At 41.3% G+C, this 17,739-nt stretch overlaps 1 protein-coding gene across 1 annotated transcript; it reads right to left on the bottom strand.

Moving 5' to 3' along the window:
• Positions 1-4,783: 4,783 nt before the first annotated feature.
• Positions 4,784-11,391, bottom strand: eif4a3 (eukaryotic translation initiation factor 4A3). Its single transcript, XM_036528299.1, has 12 exons — positions 11,130-11,391; positions 10,188-10,260; positions 9,982-10,048; positions 9,342-9,404; positions 8,399-8,531; positions 8,198-8,278; positions 7,615-7,756; positions 7,291-7,429; positions 6,878-6,993; positions 5,974-6,081; positions 5,438-5,565; positions 4,784-4,991 (listed from the first exon to the last, which is right to left on the bottom strand). The coding sequence occupies exons 1-12, from the start codon at positions 11,281-11,283 to the stop codon at positions 4,975-4,977; spliced, it is 1,221 nt and encodes a 406-aa protein (XP_036384192.1). The 5' UTR covers positions 11,284-11,391; the 3' UTR covers positions 4,784-4,974.
• Positions 11,392-17,739: the final 6,348 nt, after the last annotated feature.

Genomic DNA, 17,739 nt, shown 5'->3' with positions numbered 1-17,739 from the left:
ATTTTGTTGCATTTATTTTATAGTTTTGTTGTTTTGGATTGGACGGCGGAGCCATTCCGACAGTCTATTGCAGACTGGCTGGTCCCCACCGTTTTACTTCATTCTTTTGCGCACTGATCTCCAAAACCCATCTTTTCTCTGCCCCTCATTACCTTCTTCCCTCTCTCAAACCACTCTTTCTGAAATTCCTGTGCACTGCTATCTCTTCACCCATCTTTCCTCTGACCCGCATAAATACTATCTAGGCAGTTAAACTTTGAAGCACTTTGCCACTGTGTCATCCGTCTGGCTGGACCAAACACCGGGTTGATTTACTTTTATGTGCAGAATATTTATCCTGCTAATTGTCCTGTGACTGCCTGTAGTCACCTTTGGCAGGAGTCTGGTCATAACAATCCCCATTCATAGATTATGGAATTTAATTCTCCTTTCATAAGACATATGTTTAAGACCTGGGACTAGTCTTGTTGCCCTTCTCTGTACCTTGTGTAGGGTTTCGTCATTTTAAATGCAAAACTGATTACCAAAACTGATCATAGTATTTGAAATGTATCTGAGGCATTGTAATTTTACCAAAACCTCCCTGATTTGTATTCCATACTTTTAGCTATATACCCCTGCATGCTATTGGTCTTTAACTGTTACAGCGCATTCTTGAGTCCCTAAGAGAGTTGGATCTACTACCACTAACACCCACAACACATCTTTTTCATATTACACAGTGTAGGTTTTTTTTATCAAAGTATTTATACTTTACATTTTTGCCAAAATTCACAATGCTGTATTTATTAATGTTACGTTTCAGTGGTTTTATTTAAATATTCTATTTTTTGTAGCCACTAAACCAGTGTTTCTCAGTCCTACTCCTGGAGCCCCCCTGTCTTGCATATTTTCTATGCATCCTTGCTGCTTCATTAAATCAGGTGTACTCAGCTAATCAAAAGTGCCACTGATGAGTTCAGTCAGGTAGGTAGAGCAGGGAAAGATGGAAAACGTGCAGAGCAGGGGGGGCCCCGGGAGCAGGATTGAAAATCAGTGCACTAAATCACATGCCTATGGTTTTGTATAATCATAACTTTTATCTATATTCAGCCAATTTTTTTTAATCAAGGTTATTAATATGCTTGAGAAAACGCAGAGGTCTCAACACCAATACTTGGGGGATTCCCAGTTCCTACAACACCCAGCTCAGGTGTGATATCTTATTATAGCTCTGAACTCCATGCTGAAACCAGCTTCGGATACTCTTGGAAATACTTCCTTTGAGTCCTACAGATTTTAAGTTTCAGTTTTGAGTGGCTCACGTGCTTGTTTACTGAAGGCTTTTAAATATAAAGTCAGGGTGCAGGCCAGGAGCTTGAAGCTAGGCATTCACTGGTTAACAATGACCAAATTACGTCAGTCAGGTGCTCTTCATCCTGCCACTTATTAGCACCCACTTCCAAATTTTGAGGCACCTGACAGTCCCTCAGGTGAAGTGAGTGGAGATGAGTCTATTGTCCAGTCTAAGCTTGTTTCACTGGTGTGCGGTGGGAGATGTCTAGTGAAAAGTCATTTTTTTTCATGAGTAGAGGATTGTGCCCATTATGTTTAAGAGTGTTAAACATAAAAGTGTAGAGGGTGTTTAAGAGAAGCAAGCTTCATGGATAATTAGTAATTCTAAAAGGGTGGCAATGTAGGTGGAAGGCATAAAAGAAGATACTGAAAAAAATTAAAAAGTAGTGTAATTCAGGGCAGCAGTGTAGCATATTGGTTAAGGAGTAGGATTCGTAACCGAAAGGTTGCTCCACAATGCCCCACAAGGACACTGCTGCTGTACCCTTGGGCAAGGTACTTAACCCACAATTGCCTCAGTAAATATCCAGCTGTACAAATGGACAACATTGTAAAACCTGTAATTGATGTAAGTCACTCTAGGTAAGAGTGTCTGCTAAATGCCAATAATGTAATGTAAAAGATTTAGTAAACATGGCATATGTACTATCCTATACACTTCCATCTTTATTCAAATTCTGGCGCTTCACCACATTTCAGTTTAACCACAGCTTTGAAAGACCAAAAATCCCCCTACATGAAAAGAGAAACCATAAGTCCAGGTTAGAAGAACAAATAAAGGAAACATTAGGTAGTAGTTTAGAGTCCATGTCTCGTTAGTGTGTTTGAAATATTTCGCTTAAATTGCTTGTTATTGTCATAGAAATAAAAATGGTTTGAGTGGCAAAGCTATTGCTAGATAAAAATGTATATGCACTGACATATGGAGAATGTACAATTGGTATATGTAGTGGTGTCTTTATACAGTTTTTGTTGAGATTCTGATAAACACAATTTGTCAGTATGGGCATGGTTGCATATCATGCAGTACATTTTATCATAAGGGTATTTCACTTCTGCCTGTGCTAACAATGCTTTATTTGTCCTCTGGCTCCATCTTCCTGAAGTCACCCTCATTTGTGTACCACTCACTCTGTTGCATGGATAGATTTCTAGTTCTGAACACCAAACAAGTGGACCTCCTTTTCTTCCCCCCTCACTGCTTTAAGTCATCACAGAGTCCGTGCCAGGACAAATCTAACAGGGGGGCACTAGGGTAACCGCGAGGGGGGCACAAACTACCGTTTGAGAACTCAATCTATGATGTAAATTGATAATGAGTTTGCCGTCAACAACCAACACACCAACCCAGTTCCAATTTCAAAACATGCTTCAATGTCTCTCTCTTTCACTCACCCACACACACACACACACACACGCACACACAGTCTGCACTGTGTATCCACACTGCACAAAATATAGCCTACGTGCAAGCCACGTGACACGTCTTTCTCTCTCTCTCTCGCTTAGCGCTGTCTGACTTGCTAATGCTAACTCTATGTTATGCGCACGCTTATCTTGTCGTAATGACAACAGACCAAACCAGTAGCACCAAAGCACCAGACCAATGAGCATACTACTACTTCCCCAAATGTGACCTTATGCATATATGACCAACAGGGTGTGTTTTTTTCTTTTCTTGTTTTTGTTTTTATTTCATTTCATTTAGCAAAAAGGTTTTCACTTTTAATATTTTAAATATAAATTAATTAATAAAACACAAAGTTTGGTGACAAAGGCCTGGCCTGTGAGAGAGGAGAGGGGGTGGGGGGGCACAATAACTCATTTGGGGAAGCATGGCCCGCGAATGCCCCCCCTTGACACCGACTCTGAGTTATCATATGACTATGACTTTGCATCCAGTAGCAGAAAAGCATTGTGTGACCATGTGTGCTAGGAAGGGTGCCATATTAAATACAACTGAGCTGACTGGTATTCTGAGTGGAAATGGTTTCTAGTTGAAAGGTGATTCTTAAAGCCTGCAAGACTCCTGCCTTCAAATACTGGAGTTGACATCTCTGGTCTGTAGTCTTGAGTAATACAGCAGCTGATGCACGTGTGCTATACTGCTAAACTCAGACTGGGTGAATGAGATGTAGATGAGACTGGAGATGCATTGAACATTAGCCAAGAATATGGCCAAAACGACCAAAAACAAGAATAACAAGATTCATGCAAAAACATTAAACATTAGGCATAATCAGTCATAATTTAACACAATGAATGATGCATTGCTGTGATTTATGAATGTTGTTTTTGTATAAACTTGCATCAAATACACCCAGCAGAAACAAAAGAAGCTAATGATAGAAGACCAGGAGAAGGTAAGGCCTTTATTGATGCCTGAAGGGAAAAATTCAGAAAACCACAACAGTCACATCGTTTTCAATATGGAGCATGAAAGGCTTATTAGGGCAAATGTATGTGAACTGTTCATGTTTTAACCCCTTAGCGTAAATTAAATGTCAAAAGACGTGCTAAAAGATTTTAAAAAAGTCATTTTGTCTGCTTCAAAATGTGTCAGATGGCTACTTTAGCTGCCACTGGACTGGTGAATAAAAAGGATGTCAGCCAGAAAAGGCTGAACTGGACTTCCTCACTTGGACAAGTTGAGCAACTTCAGCCCAATGCCTTTCTCCTTCGCATGAACTTCCATCTATGCCAAAAACTGCACCTGTAGCACTATGTGTAGATGCCATTCAGTAATACATCACATTTGAGGAGGCAAGCCTTAAGACCATATGTGGTGCGAGTGAAGCAGCACGTATAAGGGAACAGCATCCTCAACAGGAAAAGGTCCATTGTGCATTTCATACTGTACGTTTCCTCCTGACTACTATGCTCTGCTACCGAATGGCACCTGGTGGTCCCAGCACAAAATCACTGTCCAGAACTTTCTCTGCTGTTGTCCCGATGGTGGAATGACTTTCCACTCTTCATCCATTGAGTCCCTCACTATCTTCCAGAAACATCTGAGGACACAGCTCTTCTAAGCTCACCTGAACACCTGAAACACTACCACTGAATTCTTGTGTCTTAAACTGTTTTCCTTAAAAAAAAAATCAAATCTATGGTTTCATGCACTCGAATCTCTACCAACTAGCTTGTACCTTGTACGGCCAACTGTCGAATCTTGGCAACGCAGCACTTCTAATATTGTTGACTCCTTATATGGCTTTTTGCTTGTGTTGTACTCTGCCTCACTTGTAAGTCGCTTTGGATAGAAGTGTCTGTCAAATGAGTAAATGCAATATGTAAAGACTATCTAACATCCCGAGACATGTCTTGAAAACAGTGCACAATGAATTTCACATTTATACAGCTCAGTTCATAACATGGAAAAAACAAATTTGCATTTACAATAATTGACAATCCACACACATAATGAGGAAAATTGGCAAACCAATTGCTTTATTTACAAATGTGTAATGACATTAAGCATTAGCCAATATGTAAAGAACACGTCATCCAGGGACAATCTGGTGGGTCTTCCGAATATAATCATAAAAACACAAGCAAAATAAAACAGGAATTCCTACGAAAAAGGTCCAGAACAAAAACGGTCTTCTAAGATGTTTTTCTGCTTCGAGCATCTCTCCCTTAGATCAGGTCAGCAACTAAAAGAGAAAGAATAATTAGGTCAGAACAGTGATGTAATTCATGATGCACCTGTCTCAAAATAGTACAGTTCAGTCTAGTGAAAATTAAAATGTGGATAGGATGTTAATTCACAATTGCCTCTTGGCTATCAATGAAGTATTTTTCAGATGTCAGAATGACACGTGGTAACACGGTCAGTTGGAATTCCAACATTTCACAGCAGCTAATTTTCAACGAACAAGCATTCGTGTACGAAGCAGCCCACCCCCGCTCTGCCAGAAAGAGCAAGCCTGAATACAAAGGGTGGGCCTGTTAGGGAGGGGGGGGGGCTAAGAAAAGGGAGGGGCTGACAGGGGAGGGGGGTAAGGAAAGGAGGTGCTGATTGGTTTGATGAAGGCAGGGGAGAACACGGACTTGAAATTCTAGGCTCAGAGGTCACCGAACGTTTTAAAGGAAAAATTACCGTTCATCGGCATTTCATCAATCTGCGTGGAATAGTACTGCTCAATGTCGCGAAGGATGCGGATGTCATCGTTCTTCACAAAGTTGATGGCCACACCCTTACGCCCATAGCGTCCTGATCGACCAATTCTGCAAGAACGGCAACATTTAGTCAGGGCTTGAGGTTTGATGCAATTTTGTTTTCACCCAAACATGTATTTGAACCATCGGCAACCGTTCTAGCATTGGCCCCAACATTCCTTATCATTCCCTATGTCCTACCTCTATAACACTGTCGAAAGACAAACCTGACAAATATTGGCAACTGCAACATAAGACAAAACTGAATAGCTACAGCAGTGCTTTTGCAACTGGGCTACAAAAGGAGGTTAAGACTGTTAAGATGTAATCAGGAGCCAAAATGTGAAAATGCTCCAAAACAACCCTGCACACAACAACACAACAACTTATGGACAAAAGAGCCGCCCCACCAAGAACAAGCCTGACCATCCGACAGCGCCGCTTGGATTTGTACAGAGGATGGAAACGGAGGTGTACCTGTGAATGTACAACTCTCTGTTGTTGGGCAGGTCGTAGTTGATGATGAGGGACACCTGTGGGACGTCCAGCCCCCTGGCCCACACGTCTGTGGAGATCAGGACTCGGCTACGGGACAAAAACACAACCACAGTCACCTCGGTTATGCAGGACACAAATTGGACTTCATGGATAAATCACCCCGATTACAAAGCCCACGTGAAATAAACAGGCAGCACATAACGATGTTCCCATAAAACGGTGAATGTCTATGTCAGATCTCAAATGAGTGCTGCATTGATCCAGTCAATTTTGCTTGGGTAAAAAAAAGTGTTTTTCAATGAAGACCACGCAGAACCCCACACACACACACACACACACACACACACACACACACACACACACACACACAGTCTGTTCACAATCATCTTTCTCAGTCCGCTTTTATATATAATCATTCTTTCAGTCATGTTGAAACAAGTTAATGCCCTTGGTACCGCTGGAAGAGTGCTCCAAGCACACAATTCTTTCCTGCAAAATATAATTTAACAAAGTGTAGTATTCAAAATTTGAATACAACACATTTTAACTTGAGCTATGAACATTCTGTTTCCAAATCAAATTGCATTAACTTTAATTCTAAGTTGCACAGACACTGTATTTATTGTATTTGTATTGTATTTGTATTAAGTGAATTATAAACATTATATTGGAAATCACCCTGCATATACTGATCTGAATGCATGCAAAAGCTACATTTAAGCACAACTGTAGAAAAAGCCTATTCATAGAGTCAAATCCACCTCCCTTCTACTCTATAACTAAATCTACACTTAATGGCTGGGACCTTGACTGACAGACATATTGAGAAAATGGCTGTGTGAAAAGTAAGTGTGAAAATGCATCTCCAGCTTTGCTTGCATACCTGGCCCCAGATCTGAACTCCTTCATGATGGACTCTCTCTCCTTCTGTGGCATGTCTCCATGCATGGACGACACTGTGAAGTTAGCCTCCCTCATCTTCTCAGTCAGCCAGTCCACCTGCAAGGACACTACAGGTAAATTTACATGCCCAGCGGTGTGAAAATGAGTACCTCCCTGGGTCCAAGTCATGGTGAGAGCTCAACCAGAGGCAACTTCAGCACAACTTCTGAAGCAGCGAGATGCTGGTGAATTCAGGGTTTCACCTCACAAATTTGGATAAAAGGCACAGCGTAAAGGCTTACTGTTAATGTTTAACCGTTAAACAACTTTATGACACTCTGACGTCGAAACTCTTGGCTCACGGGCCCACATTGAGAATATCCGACAGCTGGCAGGACACGAGGGAGCTCTGACCTTTCGCTTTGTGTTGCAGAAAATCACCGCCTGTGTGATGGTGAGGGTGTCGTACAGGTCGCACAACGTGTCGAACTTCCACTCCTCCCGCTCCACGGCCACGAAGAACTGCTTGATGCCTTCCAGCGTCAACTCATCACTGCGGGAGAATGCAACTAAATGTCAACAGCAGCACAAGTCCAGTAACTTCTGAGTCGTTCTATGAGGATTACCACACCATAAACAAGCAGCATGCTGGTGTACAGAATCATAATGTCACACACTGATAAATTGTTTGAAGAGACGTTCCCTGCAGTTCTGTCGCGGGGTGGAGCAAGACCTTACCGCTTGACCAGGATGCGGATGGGGTCCGTCATGAACTTGTTGGTCATCTCCAGGATCTCGTGGGGCAGCGTGGCGCTGATCAGACACACCTGGGTGGCGGGGGGCAGATACCTGTAGACATCGTAGATCTGCTCCTTGAAACCTGCAGCCAGGAAGGGATGCAAAAACAGATGTTTAACACAGGTGAGAATAGTGGCCATTCTAATCCAACAGAAATTCCTTCTTCCACTCTCATAGGCCAGCAAACTTGAACATACACCACTTAGGCAGCAGTATGGTGCAGTGTAAAGGAACAGGGCTCGTAACCAAAAGGTCGCTGGTTCGACTCCTTGCTGGGGCACTGCTGTTGCACCCTTGGGCCAGGTACTTAACCCACAATTGCTTTAGTAAATATCCACCTGTATAAATGGATAAAACTGTAACCTATGTAAGTTGCTCTGGATAAGAGCATCTGCTAAATGGCCGCAACCTAATGTAACGCAATGTATAAACCGAGCAAAATAGAGAATAGGCGTTTCTGTCTGGCGTCAGTTCTGCCACTCTGACTCAAACTGTGGTCGGGCCTTTGTGAGGAAGGCTGTACCTTTGTTCAACATTTCGTCGGCTTCATCCAGCACCAGCATCTTGATGGCCCGGGTCCTCAGGCTCCTCCTCCGTATCATGTCTGAGGGAGGGAAAAAAAAAAACGACAAATCACCACAGATTCCATCAAAGCACTGCTGCTGGCGCATTTGACGGGGGACGGCTGCTGCAAAGGTGTCCGGTTCGGCCGTGCAGATCTCACCAAAGACACGGCCAGGAGTCCCTGCCACCACATGCTGCCCGTAGTCCAGCTTCCTGATGTCCTCCCCCACATTGGTCCCACCAATACAGGAATGGCACTGGACATTCATGTAGTCACCCAGAGCCAGAAGTACCTGGAGGGGATCGTGTGTGTTAAATGTCTTTCAAGGGTTTAATTGCACAGGAGTGCATGAGAATGAAGCTTAAGGAGACAATACAAGGATTCTCTTTGGTTACGTGAAAACAGAACTAAATGATAATCATGTGTAATCATGCTACTATGTGTAGCATAGTGGTAAAGGAGCAGGACTCGTAACCGAAAGGTTGCCGGTTCGATCCCCGCTGGGACACTGCTGCTGTACCCTTGGGCAAGGTACTTAACCCACAATTGCCTCAGTAAATATCCAGCTGTATAAATGGATAGCATTGTAAAGAACTGTAACCTATGTAAGTCGCTTTGGATAAAAGCGTCTGCCAAATGAATAAATGTAAATGTAAATAATCACTCTTTTTTTCCAGTTTCCACATTTACCATGAAGGTAAGGCACGCTGTACAACTGACAAATTTCCAGTGCATTTACACGAGGACTGAACCTATCAAATGAACATGCACATGCCATCTTTGCAGGTTTGCTTGAATATGAATCAGTCAATCCTTTTGGTACAAACAAGACGAGGCTGGTTTCATGAGCGTGGCAAAACCGTACGTCTACATTCATTGGGCAAGAGCCAAGTAGAGTCACAAACAACACTGGTGGGAGTGGGCAGCCTCACAATTCACTTTCCAGTCAAGCGGGCTGGGAAACATCTGAGCATAAAATAAGCATTTTAATATCATAATTTCAAACACACCGGTGCTTGTAGTCACAACTACAGCTGAATGTTTGGCACTACTCTTGTGAAGTGCGAAGGACAATGGAAAAAATATACAAATTGAGTCACACCTTTTGGATCTGTCCTGCCAATTCTCTGGTTGGTGCCAAAATCAGTGCTTGGGTTTCCCGCACCTGCGAAACATATGAACAGATTAAATGCAATGCCAAATGCAGGGTCATCTACCCATACTTAAATAATATCAAGAAGCATCTAATTAACTGGCTATAGTATTCATACAGATAGCTGTGCTGTAACTTACAGTACATTAAAATAACTACAAATTCGTATACAGTTTATATCTCAAGTGCAAATTCCCAAAATGTGACAGTATGATACTGGGAACACTAAGCAGGCTGTGATAGGAACTGAACTGTACTGTCATATAACTGAATTAGCATCTATAGACCAACACTTTGGCATATGATTTACAGCTTGCAAGCCAAAAGAACAGAACTGGGTACGTTTCAGAGAATTTTCTTCTTTGTGCATCTGTGCGCATATTTCACAAGAAATTCACACCGAGTTCATAACGCCAAGTGTTTGTTTATTTATATGTATAATTTATACAGGAACAAAAATTGTGATTGAGATTGGACAAATTCCATGCAGGACTAGTTCAGTAGTATTGGTGCCAGACATAACTAAATTTTAAAACGATGCAAGACGTACATGCATATTACTTATTATTCGAGACAATGACAAGCATACCTGGATATCCAAGCATTGCAGAACTGAAACGCAGAAAGTGGCGGTCTTTCCCGTCCCGGACTGCGACCTATAATAAACAGACAGGCGATGGCTTTATCCAGCATCCTACAGAACAGGGGCATTATTTACCGCACACACCGATTAAACAATATATTCTAACTCCTTAGGACAGACTAACGTACTTGCTCTGACGTTACAATACTTACTGTGCAATTACATCTCTGCCTTTGATGATTTGTTTAATTGCTCTCTGTTGAATAGCGGATGGCTTCTCAAAACCTGCGAGATAGAACAGATTTAGTTTGGCTGATAAGCAAAGGCCAGTTTAGACATAGCTCAACAACTACTGTAATGTTACTAACTAGCTACCATATAACAATCACATTATAGCAATCTAACAACAATCATGTAACAAATGCCTACAACCGTCAAACGTAAAATGTTTTTTTAAAAAAAAACTGTTAAAAATCTAAGTTGCCAGTTATTTTAAGACGCTTTGATGTTTAATTAGGTAGCCACCGGTAACCGACAGGTAACGATACGGCGACAGGCCTGATTGCAAAGCTATGCTAACCAGTAACTTCATCAGTCAATGCTAAGCTACATCATAGTCTAATCGACTGTATAATTACTAATGTTAACTAGCCATGCAAACCACTGAGACTGATGTGCCCAGTTAGCCATCTTGCCTCCTCCATAACTGAACCAGCCTTTGATGTCGACGGAAGGGCTAATAGTTAGTTAGTTAGTCTGCTTTCTATTCTCGAGGCAAAGAACATCCCGAATATTAGCCTAACTAAATGTAAGTAGTAAACTAATTCCGTTTACCTGGCTAGCTAATGTATGTGGGTACGAATCACAAGTGAAACAAGGCGGCAACGCACGGCCTACTAAACCACCACTATACAGTTAGTTAGCATGCTAGCAAAGAGCTGCTTAGCTAACATCCGTCAACGCCGGTTTGTTAGCTAGCTAGCCAAATAAACTACGAAACATCTACCCCATCAGTGTTATTCATAACCTGAGAACGAGGCATGTAGCTGCAAAATAGCTATTTAGCCGAATCGCAGCTATCACAACAACCTAAACGTAGCTGGCTGCTACGTTTACAGGCCGGCCTACTTTCTCCGCCAAATCCTCGGATTTACCGTAAGCGTAGATCCCACGGAGTAAGTCCTCTCGTAAGCCCATCGTATCAAATGTAGGAGTAACGTCGACCTCCTCACTAGTTTCAAACTCAATTTTGGTCATGTCCTCCTCTTTCAGGAGTCGCTTCCTTACCGGTACCGCAGCTGCTGCCATGGCTATAGTTCAGTGTAAAATAAAATAAGAGTTAAAGTAGAAATGGAACTACACCGCTAACAAGCAACGCCACCCGATGAAAAGGGAACGCGTGCGTCGCTGCCTCTGACGTTGTAAACAAGGGCCGAAATGGCTGCCGTGACGTAGCCGTTTATGAGGAAGAGAGGGTGGTGTTTTCGCGGTCGTCGTGAACACTCGCGATTCGGTCACAGTCGTTTTGGACAGAGTTGTCTGTGTTTCTAAGACGACTGACACCGCTCAACTATCCATAGGATAAATGGATAGTTTTGAATCGTTGTCGATAAATCACGTTGCCTTTGTCTTTATTTCGATGTTTCCTTTTTGCAAGGGATTACATTTTATCTTATTAATATCTGCATTGCGTGTATACATGGTTGTGTTGCTGTACAAGGGCGAGGAAAAGGTACGTGGTGTTGTGGTGGTAAGCCAGGGTTTACCAGTACTGGTCTTATCAGTGCTGCCAGTGCTACCGCATCAACATTGTTCTCTTACGTCCTCGTTCAATGGCATTCACTGTTAACCAATATTATAGATCCATTGTCAGAAGCATCGGGTATTGCAGGTGGAATTCCACTGACAACACAACATTGCATATATTTGGCTGCAGGTCCACCAGACAGTGTCATCAGACCACTGTCATTAGCTATTAGGGGATGGGAGCTATTGCTGATTTGGATCAAACACTGTAATTTTTTTTTTTTTTTGCTCAGAATGACCAAAGTATTGCTGATAACTGATAAAATCAGCAGTGTTTTCCAGACAAATACACTTTTATTACTGAGCTATTAATACAAACTATTTCATGGTCTGAAGTCACCAGTGTTTTGATTGTTCAATGTGAAAGTAAAACTTGGAGAAATAAATAAAATGAATGTAAATTAATAAAATAAATATAAATTTATTTAAAATATTACTGAAAACCTGCCTGTAAAACAAGAATTTGGGGGGGGGGGGGGGGGGGGGGGGGGGGTTTGCTTTTTCCTGTATGACATGTTTATCTGATACATACTGGAACTGAGAACTATTTATTACTTTAATCAACCTGTGAGCAGACATGTCTAAAAAAACAAAAACAGTTATTTATCTTTTACAGCAAACAGCCCACCATTTATTAAATGAAATTACATACCTCTGGAAGTAAAAATTGTTCCCTCACTGCAACCACACACCCATTTTTTTCCTCTTCACCTCACTGCAGCAAGCTCTTATACAATGGCTGCTTGTCAGTGTGTACAGCCCGACATGCAGCAATGTTAAATCATTACTATTTCACTAACAGTTGCTGCATGCACACTTACTGCTAAAGGTAGAAATTGTGGGAACACATCATAAAGGAAAAGATTGATATACACATCAAAACTGTAGAGGAAACTGAGGAATTAGAAGGGCGAAGAGAGAGAATTGTTGTGCATTGTCTGCAATAGGAGAGGCCAAGTAAACAATAAGAGGGTCTATAGAAAGGGTAAGAGAGGAAACAGGGGCTGGCCCAAAACATGGTATTTGGTTACCCCAGCAGAGACAGCATATTGAACAGAGAAAAGGCATCTTCGGGACTCATTTAATGAGTGCAGTTGGTAAGATCTGAGGAGAGCCGTGCATTATGTTATGCAATAAATAATGAAAACAAAGCACACATGGCAGAATCTGAACAATATGAATTACACTACACGTCTCCATCACATGAGGGCAGCAGAGTAAAAGAGAAAGTGGCAGCCTAATCGCCAGGTGAAGCATCTCCTGCATAATCTCGAAATGTTAACAACAAAAATTTAAAGATGATTTCATCTAGGACATCTACCATGGACAATCTACATTGTGATTCAGATTGTAATACCCTTTGTTCATTGTAATGTCGATATTGCATAAGGAAAGCCACATGTTCCTTTTACAACAACTGTACGAGGGCTGTGCAATAGTACATTTATTCACATTCCTTTGCAATTTAGATATGTAATCGTGTGTGTGCGTGTGTGTGTGTTAGTGTGTTATAGAGATGGAGCGACAGAGAACTATTTCAGCTATTATTTAGCTAAATATTTGGAATAGCTGTCGCGCGCTACAAGAGTAACCACACATACAGCTGATCTTTACCATTAATATCTGATTAAAACATTTAGCAACAAAAAAACAGCAGTCATACTAACTGTCAAGGACATTAAATGGGCGCTCCTTGAAAACCAAACAATCTAATAACAAAACGTCATTCCATAAACCCGCGCTGGGGCTTTTGGGAACATACACAGTCACAAGGGCGGACATCTTGGATTTAAAGGGACGCAGGCAAAAGTTATTTGTTACAACGAGAGACGCATGCCGTTTTAAACGTGAACGCTGGGTATACATACAGCATGTATTCGGTAGTATAAACGGGGTCGGGTTCCGACGAGTTTGGCAGTCTCTAGGGAAGTATCATCGCGCTAATTGCTCATGTTGTTCTGGGACAGTGTGAGAGACCAATGCTAGCCAGCGCTGCACTGCAGTGACGCTGACGGTGCCGGAGGAGTGGAAGTTGCCGATTTGTTAGGGAGTGACCCAGACGGTGCGATGAAGTCAGAGCTAGCTTGCTAGCTAGTTAGTACGCTGTTTCTCATTCCTCTCTAGGTAGCTAGCTAACTAGCTGGCTATTAGACAATCTCACGAAAAGAAAGGGGCTGCCAAACGAACACGCCCAGTCCCCCGGATAGTACGAAGGTATGGGATAATAGATTTTTATTCATATTGTTTGTGTTACTTTTCTTTGTTGTGATTTTATGGGGCGAGCTCTCTGGCTTTCGATGTATAGTGCTACGCTAACGTTTAAGTAGCAGAACCTGTCAACGTAAGCATTGCAAGCTATCTTACTGAATAGCCATGTGTAACCCCAAATCATTAGCGAACTGTGGAATTGATGTACAGACCAGCAGATCCACTGCAGTTCTACCGTAGAGATATCATATGTCACTAGTAGTCATACTTGTTTTTTATCTGTGTGTTTGTATTTTCATATCGCTATTTTCCTTGTCAAGTACTGTTACTGTTTTTTTTTTTTTTACAGCGGTTACGGGCACTCGTTTCAAAAATATAAATTTATAATCATGGCTGATTATTTTAATTGTAAAATGTCTTGCTTTATCTTATCACTTGAAACGTTAATATAATTGCTTGCGAGATAGTAACCAAGTTTTGCCAGCTCTATACTTGTGTGCCTTGAAAACAAAATTGTTACTTATAGAAATAATAACGCTGTACGTATCCATATTCCCTTTAATGTGTCATGTCATATTTCGAATACATCCTTCAATTCTGCCAAAGGAATGTTGTCATTAACTAAGATAGCTTACATACATCTCTCTATTACACGCTATGCAGCATTTATTATAAAACTGTCTTAATGTCGACCCATGGATTCTATGTGGCTGCATGTATGAGTATCATTTGTTGTGGCCCATTGTTTTTTGGTTTTAAATGGGGAGGGAGTTTTTCTGTTGTTCACACCCTCTTAGTAGAGACAGAGAGAGCCAGAAAGGGAATGGGTCTGATGAGTGTGAGCTGCCACTGTATATTCCCACTGGTCACATTGTCCTAAATTAGGTGAAAACCAGGAAGAACAGCTTTAGCTCCACCGCTTCCAGGCAATAAAACAGCACAGAGCCAGGCTGCCTCTTTCCTTATTAATTTTCACCTTGCTCAGCGTTTCTTTGACTCGAATTCCTTATTTTTATTGTTTGTCATAATCGAAGCCCTCAGTTTATTTAGTCATGATCAGTTTTATCATTTAAAAGCTCCAGTAGTTCCGTATCAGCTTCATCACGACATCAATCCGATTGTATGACAGTCTGTATAAAGAAAAGAGAGGGGAAGAAGTTAATGCAGCCATCTCCAAGAGTGTATCAGAGAGAAAGACTGAGTGGTTTTGCAGGGTTGGGTTGAAAGATTGAAAGGGAGATTGAAGAGTTTATGTTGTAGCAACTCCCTCACAGTTCCCTAACATCATGAGGAGAAATTGTTCAAAGGCTTTGCTACAGAGCTAAAGATTACTGGTGGGAGCCCTGAAAGAGTGGCCTATGCAGGACCAAGGAGGTAAATGGGTTAATTACACTGACATGACCTTAGTTGCTAATTACATGGCATAGAGCTTGCAAGTCATGTGTTCAAGTTAAGGTTTGACTGTGAATCAGGAAACAGAGATATGATGTACAGTACTGTGTGTTAGAAGTAGATTAGCTCATCAACAGCTAGTATGATGAAAGCATTTGCAGGACCTTGACATTTTCTCACGTATCAGGGACTTCTTGTTCTCAAATCCTCAGACTGTAACTGGAGCCATAGATTACACTGTGGTGGACTGGCACATGATAATAGCCAACGTATGCTAATCTATGGTTAAAATGCTTCATGGCAGAATAGTTATATTTACTGCCTTGAACGTATTGAAATGTCCATATTGTGCTTTGCCCATTTTGTGGTCAGCGAGGTGTGTGAAGTGGCCTATGGACTGAAGCATTGTGACTGACATTGTATAATCCTAGCAGACTTGGGACCTGGTGTAATGAAGGAAAAGGAGCTACTTACTCTAATTATTCCATTTAAAAAATAAATCCCTCTTGTGATTTTAAAAGTGATCAGGTGCTTGAGTGTGCCATCATTTTGGGCTGTTGTTGGGTATGATGCTAGAGTTCATTGTGGACCGTGTTTTACCTGTGTCAGCAGTTATTAGTTGAAACGCAATGTGATTTATAGCTTGTGCTTGCGAAAGAATCGATTATTCCTGACTTGTAGGATATTTCTTTTCAGTCATGATGTATGGGGCTACATGTTGCTTTTTCATAATGAAGAATTTTGCGAAGCTGCAGCTACCTGTATCAGTATGAATCATTGTCATCTAAAGCGTTAAAGGATTATTTGCCCTCAAGCACTGATCCAAGAACAGCACACCCATTTGCAATCCAACCTGCATTTTGTGCGGGAAGTTGTAACTCATGCAGGGTCGATACATTGGGGGGGTGGGGTGGCATTGTACCGACATCTGTTCTGATAAATATGGTGCAGGATATTTACTGTTTTTGCCTCTCTGTCAAGTTTATGCTGTTTTATTGCAGCTAAATAAAAAAAAAAAAGATATAGCACTTTTTTTTTAGTAAAATTGCTTTTTATTTCATTTGTGGCACAGTGTATTTTTGTTCGTAGATGTTTTCATATCTTTCCTGGGAAGAAGACACGCCGAACAAAATGGAAAAAAAAACAGAGAACCTTATAAAGTGCTCTGACCAGTGGTGGTGCATTTAAATGGAGGTTTTCCTTGGGCACGCATTGGGCACACAGTGTTTTCATGTTATATGCGATGTCTGACTGGCTTTGCAGAATTACAAGCAGGCAAAGATTTGTCATTTCATTTTAATTGTGAACATACACAGTTAAATGACAAACTGACTTTAATTCTTCAAAGTTTGTGGTAATTACAGCCCATCCACATAATTAGCCTAAGCCTTTAAACCTTTTCTCTCCTTTTAATGTGTTAATTACATGTTTTTGGATGGTGTCAAGGGTTAGAATAAAGAAAAAGGAGTTTGGAGTAGGTAATCGAATACTGCATGAAACGTATATGCCCAGTTGCATGTGTCATTTTTGCAAGATATTAAAACATGATGGTATGTGCAGTTGAAGTCATAACATATTGCTTTAATCGCATCTTGTTTCTATAATGGACTTTCCACCAATGGTAATTATGAAATGAGTGGAAATATGAATCCATGCAAATACAGACATAAGTATTTTGAGCTCATCCAGCTCATGTCCCTCCCTCATTTAGTAGTCATTTGTACTGTTGATGGTCTTTTTAAGGTTACCTCTGCTTCATAGGATGACCAAGGCACTGGTTGTATTTTTATCGCATCCATACACGTAAATTAATTCCAGTGAGGGTTAATCAGATGGGATCTGGAGAATGGAGGCCACAGGGGAGGGGTTTGTCCTGACTGATAGTTCACTAATCAATTGGCTGATGACTGAGGGCAGGGGCTATGCTCATATTCCAAAGCTACATGGGTTTTTGCTTTTGAAATGCCAGGCCTGATTAAATAGTACCACTCAAGGTTACCTACATCCATATCGTTTTACTTTTTATTTTTTCCTTTTTCTTTTTTTATAGCATCTCTCTCTGGTGCTGTATAATTATGGTGATTAATTAGCAAGCTTTTTGTTTCTATCACAGTTAGAGCTCTAGCTCTTCCCATTTGCTCATTATGGGTGTGCTAATTGCTTAAAAGCAATTTTCTTTTTTTAAGATGTTTGAAGGCATTGGCTATTATTCTCGTCCTTCGGGAGCATGTTGAGTTCAGTTTAGGTCAAATGGTGTTTTTGAAATCTACTCACAGATAGCATAGCCTGTATTACTCCTTGAGGTCCTCAGAATTTGTGCACATGTCTATAGTTACTAACTGTTGAGGGTTTTTTGTG

This window comes from Megalops cyprinoides, chromosome 1 (assembly GCF_013368585.1).
Source record: "Megalops cyprinoides isolate fMegCyp1 chromosome 1, fMegCyp1.pri, whole genome shotgun sequence".
Taxonomy (NCBI): Eukaryota; Metazoa; Chordata; class Actinopteri; order Elopiformes; family Megalopidae; genus Megalops; species Megalops cyprinoides.
This window is presented reverse-complemented; position numbering and strand designations above follow the sequence as displayed.